The sequence below is a fragment of the Malus domestica genome, chromosome 11 (assembly GCF_042453785.1).
Source record: "Malus domestica chromosome 11, GDT2T_hap1".
Lineage (NCBI taxonomy): Eukaryota > Viridiplantae > Streptophyta > Magnoliopsida > Rosales > Rosaceae > Malus > Malus domestica.
Window position 1 is genome coordinate 39,348,098 of NC_091671.1, and position 11,901 is coordinate 39,359,998.

The window sequence follows — 11,901 nt, forward strand, 5'->3', positions numbered from 1 at the left end:
GCTTTATAAATAAAGAAAAAATAGTTTTAAAATTAAGAAAAGTTACTGTTGTGACACGTGGCACAATCTGGAGTGTTGGAATTCAAATTTTTTTAAATCCAACGGCAGAAATTAATTATTGGAAAAAAAAATTTTTAAAAAATGGAAAAAATTGTAAAAAATCTGAAAAAAAATTTGTAAAAATCTATCGTCAAAGATTCTCAAAAGATAACGACACGTGGCACGATAACATTGGATAAAAATCTTATCGAAATCCATCGCTAAATAATTGTTTTTTTTATAAAATGACACGTGGCGCAACGAGAACGATTTAAAAAATCTTATCCGAAATTACAAATAATTTTATTTTGTATTATTTAAACAAACAAAAAAAACTAATATTTTATTGCTTATTGCCAGGGAAAGGGCTCCAAGGGTGGAGATGCAAATGGCAATTACTGTTCATTAATGGCAGTTACTATTCATTAAAGGCAGTTACTGTTCAAAATGGTGGATTCAATAGTGGATTGCCAGGGAAAGGCTCCATGGGTGGAGTTGCTCTAATGTGGGCTTATTTTCATCATTTTTTAAAAGAAAAATTAATGAAAATGATTTGAAAATTTTAAGTTTTAATCAAAATAAAAAAAATATGTTGTAAATAAATAGTATCAGAAGTGACTTTTAAAGTAAAAATATTATTTTTCATTAAAATAAATAGTACCGAAAATATTTATTTAAAACTTCCTTTTTTTTAAATGGGCCTTAAAAATGTTAGCCCCATTCATTGCTTCCAAAATCCATGCAATGATCTAAGAACTCAGGCTAGGGTTCAGGGTTTTTCTCCCTTCTCTCTCTCTCTCTCCCTCCCTCTCTCTCTCTCTCTCTTCCACAGCGAGAAAGATGAAAGATTTACAGCTTTCGCTGAACCAAACCCAGAAGGTCCGGCTACATAGAGCTCTCGAAAAGCTCGAGTCTTTGGCTTCAAAGGCCAATTCCAACGCTTCCGTCACCGTCGCCGATTCCATCCCCGTTAACTACGAAGACGGCCTTCTCAAGTACCTCTCTTTCTCTCTCTCTCTCTCTCTCTCTCTCTCTCTAGAATGCTCTGATTTTGGGATTTTCGACCTGGGTTTTCTTCAAATTTTTTCTAAGTGTAAAATAATTTATGGGTATCTCGGATTTTTGTGAATTCAGGGGACATGGGACCTCTGAGGTCAATGGGGAAGTTGTTGCGACGGTTTGCGGCGTCGTCGAGAGAGTCAATAAGCTGGTTTATGTGCGTTCTTTAAGGGCCAGGTACTTACTAATTAAGTGTTTAATTTTTTTTGTTTTTAGTTAATTTTTGTTGAAATTTTGATCATTTGGTGCTTATGGAATTTTTGAAAATAAATTACGGTAGGTACAAACCAGAGGTTGGAGATATCATAGTGGGGCGTGTTATTGAGGTGAAAACAGGAATGCTGAACTACAATTCGATTAATTTTATCGAAAGTTCGATTATTGATGATTTGCTTTCTCTGTTGAGAAACGTTTGGTTTTATGAGTCTTTTTTGTGATCTTGTGATGAATTATGGTTTAGGTTGCTCCGAAGCGTTGGAGAGTGGAGATAAACTATAGCCATGATGCAGTGTTGATGCTTTCTTCGATGAACTTACCTGACGGCATACAGGTATAACTGTTAGCCCAAGTTGGCAGCATGCATCAGTAGCGATAAGTTTCTTTTACCAGATATGTAATTCGTAGTGTTGCTAAATAAGTGATTCGGAGTGGTGTAAAACACTTTCAAGAAGAATGCTAACTGGTTCGTCGTTCAGTAGAATGCTAACTGGAACAAGGGAATGCCAATTTTACAGTTGGACGTATTTGACACACAGCGCGGAATTCTGTTCTATGGATTCATATAGCTGTATATAAATCTGTTAGATGATCTAGATTTTCTTTGTTTGAATTTTTGTTTATCAATTTGAACTCTACAGAACCCTTTGATTCATTATATTCTATTTATTTAGATAATTTGAACCCCTTTTCAATAGAAGTCGCGTATTTCCGCCATCCACTCTTGAAATAGAAACATGTTCGGATTCAATTTGGATTTTCCACTACTGTAAATTTAGCGTTACAATCCCTCATTTAAGTTTCACTCTTTCAATTGCTAGAGGCGCCGAACTGCCCTGGATGAACTCAACATGCGCAGCATTTTTGAAGAGAATGATGTCATTTGTGTAAGTCATGTAACACGTATTACCGGCCTAATTGAATAGGAAAAAGAAACAAATTAAGACTTGATCCATTGTTACAAACACTTGCCCTTTTCCAGGCTGAAGTTCGTGGTTTCCAACATGATGGTTTACATCTCCAAGCAAGAAGTCAGAAGTATGGAAAGGTTTGTCTTCTATATAATTCGTTAACTTTTAGAAGGATGCTTCTGAACATTTTGTTCAGGCGTTATCCTTTATTTGTTAGTATTTCTCACAATGATTGTAACCTGCTTTGCAGCTTGGAAGGGGTCAGTTGCTCACAGTTCCTTCTTATCTAGTGAAACGACGAAAGCAGCACTTCCATCATCTAGAAAACTATGGCATTGACCTGATACTCGGCTGTAATGGTTTCATCTGGGTTGGTGAACATGTTGAAGTTACTGACGATATGCTAGTAGATCACAAGTCTCAACAACATGATACCAAAGCCGATAAAAATTCCATTAGTCCCGAAGATCAGGAGAAAAACTACACTACGCAACAGACAAGAGAGAACATATGCAGAACTGCAAATGCTATCCGCGCATTGTCTACATTAGGCTTCAGTATTACCGTAGAAGTGATCATGGAGACGGTAGACTTGAGCAGTTCTATAAATGTTGCTATACATGAAATGCTCGGCGCAGAGTTTTGTGTTCTGGTTGCAGAAAAGGAGGCTGTGCGACGAAGCATGACTAAAAAGAAGTAACGATTTGTTGTCTAACTTATGTAATCTGTAGTCAAGAGGACTTGTTCCTGTAATCCGCTTCTCATCTCTTCGCGTCTTATACCTTTGTATCATTAAACAGAAATTTTATCGTTTGAAATCTCATTGCGTCCCTACTTTCATCAGTCTTTCATCCCAATTACTTGCCATTTTGCAAATTGCAAAACCTTGCTTGCTATCATCATCAGGATACAAAAATGCATGACTGCTTGTAAATGTACATTGAGATTAACATTTGAGAAAATCTGCTACAAAGTACAGACAATGTGTATCTGAAAACTTTAAGATCTACAATCTCTGTGTCTTTCGAATGATAACAAGACCAGATGATTTACAACGGTTGTATGCGACGTTTTTAAAGGCTTGTTTGGATGTATTTTTAAAATGACTGAAAGCGTTTTTAGAGAAAATATAGGGGCTTTTTTGTATGCGACATTTTCACAAAAAACGCTTTCAATCATTTTAAAAGCACATCCAAACGAGCTGTAAGATATCATAGCTCATCCTTTGGCGGTGATTCAACTTCGAGGCATTCTTCGTCCCAATAGTAGGGGTACTTTAACTTTGCTGCAGTGTGCGGCATGAACCAGTCCTCATATATGAACCTGAAAGTTGAAACCAAGGGTGGAAGTATCATTCACCGTTCCTTACAATCCGAAAAAGAAGAAACAAATAACCTGGCATGAGAATGCGAAAGAATGCATCTGCATATCATGGTGCTCTATTTGATATCGGACTGAAGTTGAAGAAGTAATAGATGAGATTAAACATAGAAGATGAAAGAAGGTAGATTGCATACACTTTAACTGACGGACGGGATATGGTGACAAGCACTTGCAAATCCTCGTGTTCATTTGTATTCCGGACCTGCAAAGCAACGAGTAAGTTGTGAATTGCCTATCGGAGAAGAATAAAACATATTAAGTGTAGAATGCTTAGGTTTACCCGGTGAGCATTGTTAACAGGTATGTGAAAAGTGCTATTTGCAAAGACAGAGAACTCTTGGGGCTTTCCAGGGAACTTCTCGTGTGAGCTCAGTGCAAGGTAGAGAGTTCCACTTCCCTTTAGGACAACGAAAACTTCTTCACAAGAATGCCTGTGTATTGGTGTGCCTGATCCTGGAGCAAATGTTTGTAGCCAAACCTCAACCTGTGAACCCAATAATTGTATCATATATCATGTCCCCCCAAAAAAATTCTCGAATTCAAACTTGTTCATCGCAAAGTAAGATCTACAATGTCCAAGGCACATCGAAGGACAAGAAGTTTAAGACATAGACGGTTTAAGATGACAGCGCATACACACGAGTATATTATCGAACAACTTTCAGTGAAATCTTGCTTGAGGTCATTGTGCAAATCAAATAGTGTAGACTATAGTCCTCTACGCCACTAAGATCACAAGAACAGTAAATTCTCGAGCAAATGGTGGAACGGATATACCTCTTTCAACCCATGCAAGAGTGAACCAGCAACAGTTGTGTGTGCCAAACCTGCCCTTCCATAGTTATTCTGTGGAAGCTCACTGATATTTCTTACTAGAGGTAATCCTGCATCCAACATTTACATTTTAAGCAATATAATAGTTAATTAATTAGCTTAATCCATATCATTATTAAGCATATTACCCACAATCCGAAGGATATAAGAGAGTGGAACCAAAACATCAAGTTCAAGAAGGGAAGAAAACAGAACCAAACACCATTAGAGACATTAATTATGAATCAAATGCTCATTAACCATTAACATAGAGCTCGTTTGGAAGTGCTTTTAAAATGATTGAAAACGCTTTTAAAGGAAATGTTTTTGGGTTCCTAAAGCACTTGATGTGTTTTTCCATTATTCACTTGCATTTTTATTAAGATTTGGGTCCAAACACCAAAAACGCTTTCAGCCATTCTAAATGGACTTCCAAACAAACTCATATACGCTAGCAATTAATAGCTAATTAGCTTAATCTATATCATTAACAAGCATATTGCCCACAATCCGAAGGATATAAAAAAGTGGAAGATTTCACCACATGGACAGTCTCAAAATTCCCAGATAATACAGAGTCAAACACTATTAGAGACATTAATCATGAATCAAACGCTCATTAACCATAAACCAATGATCAAGAAAACAACTACTAACACTCTTTGATGAAAAAAAATGAGATTTGAAGCACGAATTGTGTAAATTCAAGAAAGATTAAGAAGGACCTGTTACGTTTGAGTGAGCATTTGGAAGCTTCAGATACTGCAGAGAAGAACAGTAAGCTGAAGAAGAAGATAGTAAGCGAAGAAGGCCCTGCCATTTTCTCGCTCCTTCCACAACTTCTACTTTCTCTGATCCTTTCATGAAGAGTGCCAAGTTTATTCTCTAATTTACTTTTTGTTGGGTTGCCGCAGGCCCAAAATCACTATTAGGCCCAAAAGCACTTTTATGAGGGATAAGGCACACAAGAGTCCAAGACCAAATCCTCTTGCAAAAGGTTTAAGCTTTCGCCGGAGGAGGAGACGAGAGTGTGTGCCCAGCTGCTGCTCGACTGAGCTGTCTGCCATTGATGGGTTGATCTTAGCGGCTCTCTGGATAAGAAGCTTAAGCAATTCTCAGCCTGAGCCAACTCCACGAACAGGTCAGCTTCTTCTTCTTCTTCTTCTCTGTAACTTTGTTCAAGTTAACGAGCATTTCACTGACGACAATGGAGATAATACGAGAAATGGATAATTGAGTTTTCTCTTCTTCCTTCTCTGCAACTTTGTGTACTGAGTGGCTTTTTACTATCTGCTTTTGAAAGTAGCTAAACTTTCTGCAGTTCGGCTTTTCCTACTGAAAGAAGCTAAACTCTACGTTTTATGTATTTTTGGGTGTGAATGGTAGAACCCAAATTTTCTTCGGTGCCTAAGATATGAAATTTGTATTCTTTTTATGTGTTTTTATAGAAATTTGTATTCTTTTTATGTATTTTTGTAGAAATTTGTATTCTTTTTATGTATTTTTGTATAAATTTGTCTCAGAAATGAAAATTAACCGTCTTTTGGTTGCTGTATTTCATTAGAATTTGTGAGTCCGTCATTAGAAAGTAAGAAAATAAAAAGATTATCATGTTGGATTAGTAGATTTGAGTAATTTTTGCCTATGATAACTCACTGTTATTATCTTCTTGTATTAGTAGATGTGCCTTGATGAACAAGATTATCATGTTGTTCTCTGCATTGGTACTACTATGTAATTGAGTTGAGCCTTTCGTTTTTCGCAGGCGGGTTGGTAGTTTTGAATCTGGAAGTATGAAGATCAGATGCAATGCTGGTGTTACGAAACCCAGCTTTTTGCTTGTGCATTCAGAATTACCGGCGCTTACATCTCTTAAGCCCCAATTCACTTCTATATCGACGCTTTGCAATCGAGAGAAGTTGATAGGGTTGATAACAAGGTGTCAGTATTCTGTTTCTGGTAGAAGGTCAGCAACCAGTTATAAGGGTTCATCGGTTTCAAAGACAAACACCAGTCTTATAGGTAGGAGGGATAGAGGTTCTTCATCCTTATATAGTCGTCCTAGTCTGTTAGAGATGAAGAATGAAAGGATGGAAATTCGTGCCCGGGTTTATGATTTCTTGCGAGGAATTGGTATTGTCCCTGATGAGCTTGATGGATTGGAGCTTCCTGTTACAGTCGAAGTTATGAGGGAACGTGTGGATTTTCTTCACAATCTGGGACTTACAATCGAAGACATTAACAACTATCCACTTGTTCTAGGCTGTAGTGTGAAGAAAAACATGATTCCTGTGCTCGATTATCTTGGGAAGTTGGGTGTTAGGAAATCCACATTCACAGAGTTCTTGAGAAGATATCCACAAGTCCTGCATGCTAGTGTTGTTATTGACCTTTCACCGGTGGTCAAGTATCTTCAAGGAATGGATATCAAACCTGATGACATTCCTCAGGTTCTTGAGAAATATCCAGAAGTGCTGGGATTCAAGCTCGAGGGGACCATGAGCACTTCGGTGGCTTATTTAGTTGGAATTGGGGTCGCAAGAAGGGAGATTGGTGGAGTTTTAACTAGATACCCTGAGATTTTAGGGATGCGTGTAGGTAGGGTGATCAAGCCTTTTGTTGAGTTTCTCGAAAAGCTGGGTATTCCTAGACTAGGTGTGGCTAGACTGATAGAGAAGCGTCCTCACATCCTTGGGTTTGGATTGGAGGAGAGAGTGAAACCGAATATTCAATCCCTTTTGGAGTTTTGTGTTCGAGAAGAATCACTTGCGTCTGTAGTGGCACAGTATCCTGAGATCATAGGAATTGATCTCAAGCCTAAGCTTCTCAGTCAACAAAGTTTGATCAAGTCGGTAATTGATTTGGATCCCGAGGACTTTGGCAGAGTTGTTGAGAAGATGCCTCAAGTTGTTAGCCTCAGTGATAGACCTATGATGAAGCATGCTGATTTCCTTAAGAATTGTGGATTTTCCTTGGAGCAAGTGAGGAAGATGGTTGTCGGGTGTCCCCAGTTGCTTGCCTTGAATCTGGACATCATGAAACTCAGCTTTGATTTCTTTCAAACGGAGATACAAAGGCCTTTGGATGACTTGGTTGCTTTCCCAGCATTCTTTACTTATGGTCTAGAATCGACTATAAAACCAAGACATAAGATGGTTTCAAAGAAAGCGTTGAAATGCTCCCTTGGATGGCTTCTCAATTGCTCTGATGAAAAGTTTGCACAACGGATGGACTACGACACCATTGACATGGAGGAGATGGAATCCTTGCCATCATTTGATATGAATACGCTCACAGAACCAAGGAGCGACGATTCAGGTTCTGAGTACGATGATGATAGCGATGACGATTATGTATAAAATGATCTTCATGTAATCAAGTACCGAAATTTTCATTCAAATTTTGTAAAACAAACAGATTGATGATGATTCAAATTTTGTACTGAAATTTTGGTTCCATTGATTGGGCATTTTGTTAGTTCAGCCATGGATTTTCGTTGTTGATGGGGTAAATTTATGAGTTTCTCTATTTAAACACCAAATTCATCTTGCTTTTGACCGCGAACTCAAGCGGAACACATTTCTAGTGAGGATGAGGGAGCGAATTGATGCAGTAACTGTTGAGATTCAAGAAATGTAGAACGAAATTAAAGAGAAATAAAAGGAAAGTTAAAAAGGTATCACGAATAGAAGTAAGAACACAAGGAAACGATTCAGTATTTATATGTACAAATGTATCATTGCATTACTTTGTTCAACTATATTTTCACTTGTCAATATTCATCCTACATAAACAATATCGCCTGAACATGAACGAATGCATCCATTTTCGCGACATTTCCCAAAAATCAACGATGGTTTTGGCTCCTGCAGACTGCAAGTGAGGCAAGCACCATTTTTTTCGTGTAAACGTACAAGCTCTTGTTGTACTTTCAAGCCATCAGCATTGAGAAACTTGATATAGATCATGTGCCTATCAATTGATTTGAAACGAGCAAGCAACTTCGATTCCTAGTCTTTTCTTTCTAGCCACCCAAGCTGTAGAAACAGACTGCATGTTACTAGCTATATTAGCAGAGAAACATCACAAATTATAAAAAGGAATGCCCAATTCGAGCATCTGAATCTCCGATCACACACCTTCCACGCATACATGGCGAAAAAGGCTACGGTATCAGCAGACCAAACGACAGCAAAGGACTTCACAAAGAATGGGATTGTAACATTGAGTAACGGGACGAGGAGGAAGAGATAGTTTAGAGCTTCCTTCTCATTTTTCGAGCAGTCTCGTGCACGCAGTGAAGGAATTGCTGCAAAATTAGAAAGTTAAATTCTTTGTTCAGTACATCTTTACTACAGCAGGAAACTTTGGAGGTAAATTTAGAGTGGATAACTTACTAAACATCCAAATGGACCACATTCCCATTAATCTCCATATGTCTGGTTCGTTCGATGGGAAGATGAGATTGAATGACAGAACTCCACCTAGCAGCATGGAGGCATAGGCTTGAACCTCGAAAACAGTGTAGAGGGTACTACCGGGCACAGCGGGGTTTTTGGAAGCTGTGGAAGCCCTTGGTGCAAAGGTTGCAGCAGTCTTCTGAACAACCTGTTGCAAAAAATGGAACCATAACGTTGTGAGAAATTGATTACATAATAGTTTTCTATCTGAGAAAAATGGTCTATCATTACACTGGGTGGATATGCTAAACAAAAAGGAATCCATCCGGTTGAAGAAAGTTGGGGCGTGTGATGATGCAATCATACCAACTCACATGCAAGGTCCCTTCTTTCTCCGACATGGGATTCATACTCTCAACATCCATCTGGTTAGGTAAGCTATGCTCGGAAAGATAGTCGAAATCAGACTATTCTCCAATGTAGATTACTTTCATTGCAGATTTGATGTTAAGGAGACGTCGATACAATTCTATTACCTTCTTCTACTAGTTTATTAATTTGTTCATGTTTTTGGTAATCAGCTACAAGTGAAATGCTTTTTCAGGTAGAAATCAGCATTGATTTTTGGCTTTAAGTTTTGTTTGTACCATACTTAGAGCCTCCGTATTTAGATCTCGTATAAATACTCGGGAGACTCAAATGTAATTATATAATAAATGAAGGGGCAAATATGTAATAAGTGAGGAGCTCTTATTCTATAAAATGACTCATCACCCTCCTCATTTGGAGAGGCCAAGATTGAGGGCAAGGCTTAGGCCACAGAAAATGGGCTAAAGAGAAAATAGGCTAGAGAGCACACTGCATCTAGCCTTCTTGTATATTCACCATTCAGAGTGAGCTAATATCAACATCAGTGTAGACGTAGCCCAAACATTAGGGTGAACCACAATACATCTTGTGTTCTTTACTTTCTTGTAGATTCACGGTCGGATTTACGTTGTTCCAAGACTCCTCCGGTTTTGTGCATCAACAAGTTTCATCCAATTCATTAGTGCAAGAAGCAAAAAGCTTGTCTTTGTAGTGCTGCAGACTGCAGAAAATTATGAGGTTCTTTTGAGGAGAGCTTTTTGATCAGTGCTTACAGCTCCATCTAACCGCGTCGAATTCTACTCAAATCGAGCACCAAATTCAACTCAAATCGATTCATAATCCTACATTAGGCTCACCAAAGCACACAAACTAACTCCAATATAACTTCTTGCAAATTTCCAGTGACTCAACTCTGTAAGGTGTGGAATTTTATGCAAAAGGCTTCGATGCTATCAGTAGCGGAACATTGTTTGTTGTAATTTATTTTGTTAAGTTTCCGACATGGGACTTTACATTCTTCAACTCAACCGAAAAATATGTGCTTGCGAATAGCTTGCTTTGATACCACGTTACAACATGAGCATAGGACGCTTTTTCTCGATGTGGGATTCACACTCTCAATGACTCACTACCCAATTTCACAATTCACAAGAAAATTTGGAAATAAAGTCATATAAATTGCAATTCAGGAGACCTCGATGAACATAAAAGCTATAAAAATCCAACCTTTTTGAGGTCCTTGTCGAGTGGAGAAGCAGCAGCAGAGAAAGTGGAGGACTTTCCGGCTTCCGGTGGCTCAGCTTCTTCTGGCTCTTGCTTTGGTTCCTCCACTGCTGCCGGAGCATCGAGCTCATTGGCATTGGCATAAAGTCTGAAGAAAATTTTGGTGGGAAAGGGAGAATTGCAGGGTGAAACGTTTCTCGGGTTCGAAACGGTGAACGGATATCTTGAAACTTGGAAGTTGCAGAGAGTGGTTGAAGTTAATGTGTTCATGTTTGAACACTCTCTCCGCTGATGAGATTTTTACTGAGAATTCAAGAAGAAAATGGAGACACAGGAAAAACAGAGGGAGATAAGAAATTTGAGGCAGGGAAGAAGAGACGTTGGACGGAGCCAGCATTTGGGCCTCAGCCCACGTTATTCAATCATCATTGAACAACTAACTAGCAACTTACATGATACGAGTATGTTTTATTAAAAATGGACCAGCTGGTGACTTAACCACTGACATACCACCTTTTTCAGGAGCAAGAAGACTCACATAAACATTTTAGCCTCTTAAGACCATTATCGTGTGATTCATCAGTGTCAAGAATCGAACTTATAATGTGTCTCGTAAAATACGTGCTTGAAATTCTTCCCCAACTACTAAATCATCCGTGGTGGTTTATATGATATGAGTATACCACTATTGTTCTCTTTTCTTGCTAATGGTACAATGTTATATGTTGAGAAACTTGCACATATCGTTATATTACAAATAGTTAACCATTTGTACCTACAACTAGTACTAAAAGTGTTTTGTTAAAACTCTCATTTAAAGGAAAATTAACGAAAAGTCTAAAAAAACTTTCCTTTTAATGAAAAGTCATTTTTAAAGATATAGTGAATATTGACAATTAAAAGTAAAAATGTGATTTTTCGTTAAAAATAACCATGAGAAGTATTTTGTTAAAACTCTCTTTATTTAAACTGTTACCTTTAAGTTTAAATAGGCAAACAACAGCAGCTATCAATATTCGTGTGCATTTGTCCAATGATGAACCATTTTGATAAATATGTGTACGGTAAAGATTTATTATATTCATGGCTATGGCCCAATATAAGTGGGGCCAGTTAAAAACATCTGGGATAATGCAGAGTACAGTTGAGCCCAAACAGAAAACGAACACTTGTACGACTCCACTTCTTTCCGCGCGAAATCCACCTACCACTCCCTTGCAGGCTGCAATATATATATATATATATATATGGCAGAGAGCTTAAGGGGAGGGATCCCCATTTTTTTTGAAAAAATGGGAACACGCTCCCCACCGTTAGATTGACTTTAATGAAATTGTGTGATTGAGATTAAAACACAGGCCATAGAATCTCAATCACATGATTTCATTTAAGTCAAATCCAACGGTGAGGAGTGTGTCCCCATTTTTTTGAAAAAATGGGGATCCCTCCCCTTAAGCAATTCCCATATATGGATGGATAAGAATTGT

At 38.1% G+C, this 11,901-nt stretch overlaps 4 protein-coding genes across 6 annotated transcripts; 2 read left to right on the top strand and 2 right to left on the bottom strand.

Annotated features, from left to right (window-relative positions):
• The first annotated feature begins 754 nt into the window (after positions 1 to 754).
• On the top strand, positions 755 to 3,068 carry LOC103430194 (exosome complex component RRP4 homolog). The gene is made up of 7 exons (XM_008368330.4): positions 755 to 1,034; positions 1,174 to 1,275; positions 1,379 to 1,424; positions 1,559 to 1,648; positions 2,136 to 2,201; positions 2,297 to 2,362; positions 2,476 to 3,068. The coding sequence occupies exons 1-7, from the start codon at positions 880 to 882 to the stop codon at positions 2,923 to 2,925; spliced, it is 975 nt and encodes a 324-aa protein (XP_008366552.1). The 5' UTR covers positions 755 to 879; the 3' UTR covers positions 2,926 to 3,068.
• Positions 3,069 to 3,149: 81 nt separating this feature from the next.
• LOC103430195 (auxin-binding protein T85-like) lies at positions 3,150 to 5,302 on the bottom strand. Of its 2 annotated transcripts, none has more exons than XM_017330902.3 (5): positions 5,147 to 5,302; positions 4,386 to 4,492; positions 3,889 to 4,092; positions 3,743 to 3,810; positions 3,150 to 3,548 (listed from the first exon to the last, which is right to left on the bottom strand). In XM_017330902.3, exons 1-5 carry the CDS (start codon positions 5,283 to 5,285, stop codon positions 3,437 to 3,439), a joined length of 630 nt encoding a protein of 209 aa, XP_017186391.1. In that variant the 5' UTR covers positions 5,286 to 5,302; the 3' UTR covers positions 3,150 to 3,436. The 2 variants fall into 2 exon arrangements, with proteins under 2 accessions (XP_017186391.1, XP_008366553.1); XM_008368331.4 differs by having other exon boundaries at positions 5,154 to 5,299.
• Positions 5,303 to 5,395: 93 nt separating this feature from the next.
• Positions 5,396 to 7,879, top strand: LOC103430197 (transcription termination factor MTERF4, chloroplastic-like). Its single transcript, XM_008368332.4, has 2 exons — positions 5,396 to 5,562; positions 6,187 to 7,879. The coding sequence occupies exon 2, from the start codon at positions 6,215 to 6,217 to the stop codon at positions 7,778 to 7,780; it is 1,566 nt and encodes a 521-aa protein (XP_008366554.2). The 5' UTR covers positions 5,396 to 5,562; positions 6,187 to 6,214; the 3' UTR covers positions 7,781 to 7,879.
• A 234-nt stretch (positions 7,880 to 8,113) lies between these two features.
• Positions 8,114 to 10,850, bottom strand: LOC103430198 (protein RESISTANCE TO PHYTOPHTHORA 1, chloroplastic-like). 2 transcript variants are annotated; one of them, XM_008368334.4, is made up of 4 exons: positions 10,418 to 10,850; positions 8,819 to 9,029; positions 8,561 to 8,730; positions 8,114 to 8,458 (listed from the first exon to the last, which is right to left on the bottom strand). In XM_008368334.4, the coding sequence occupies exons 1-4, from the start codon at positions 10,682 to 10,684 to the stop codon at positions 8,432 to 8,434; spliced, it is 675 nt and encodes a 224-aa protein (XP_008366556.1). In that variant the 5' UTR covers positions 10,685 to 10,850; the 3' UTR covers positions 8,114 to 8,431. The 2 variants fall into 2 exon arrangements, with proteins under 2 accessions (XP_008366556.1, XP_008366555.1); XM_008368333.4 differs by having other exon boundaries at positions 8,114 to 8,471; positions 10,418 to 10,808.
• Positions 10,851 to 11,901: the final 1,051 nt, after the last annotated feature.

What these genes read in the sequence shown, in the direction of transcription:
- LOC103430195 (XM_017330902.3), bottom strand. Translation starts at nt 5,285, where the DNA reads ATGAAAGGATCAGAGAAAGTAGAAGTTGTGGAAGGAGCGAGAAAATGG. An exon ending in CTGTTAACAATGCTCACCGG is followed by an intron (nt 3,811 to 3,888) that starts GTAAACCTAAGC and finishes GTTGCTTTGCAG; the next exon opens with GTCCGGAATACAAATGAACA. An exon ending in TCCCGTCCGTCAGTTAAAGT is followed by an intron (nt 3,549 to 3,742) that starts GTATGCAATCTA and finishes TTCAACTTTCAG; the next exon opens with GTTCATATATGAGGACTGGT.
- LOC103430197 (XM_008368332.4), top strand. Translation starts at nt 6,215, where the DNA reads ATGAAGATCAGATGCAATGCTGGTGTTACGAAACCCAGCTTTTTGCTT.
- LOC103430198 (XM_008368333.4), bottom strand. Translation starts at nt 10,684, where the DNA reads ATGAACACATTAACTTCAACCACTCTCTGCAACTTCCAAGTTTCAAGA. An exon ending in TCGACAAGGACCTCAAAAAG is followed by an intron (nt 9,030 to 10,417) that starts GTTGGATTTTTA and finishes TTTTTGCAACAG; the next exon opens with GTTGTTCAGAAGACTGCTGC. An exon ending in GTGGTCCATTTGGATGTTTA is followed by an intron (nt 8,731 to 8,818) that starts GTAAGTTATCCA and finishes CTAATTTTGCAG; the next exon opens with CAATTCCTTCACTGCGTGCA.
- LOC103430194 (XM_008368330.4), top strand. Translation starts at nt 880, where the DNA reads ATGAAAGATTTACAGCTTTCGCTGAACCAAACCCAGAAGGTCCGGCTA. An exon ending in AAGAGAATGATGTCATTTGT is followed by an intron (nt 2,202 to 2,296) that starts GTAAGTCATGTA and finishes GCCCTTTTCCAG; the next exon opens with GCTGAAGTTCGTGGTTTCCA. An exon ending in GAAGTCAGAAGTATGGAAAG is followed by an intron (nt 2,363 to 2,475) that starts GTTTGTCTTCTA and finishes CCTGCTTTGCAG; the next exon opens with CTTGGAAGGGGTCAGTTGCT.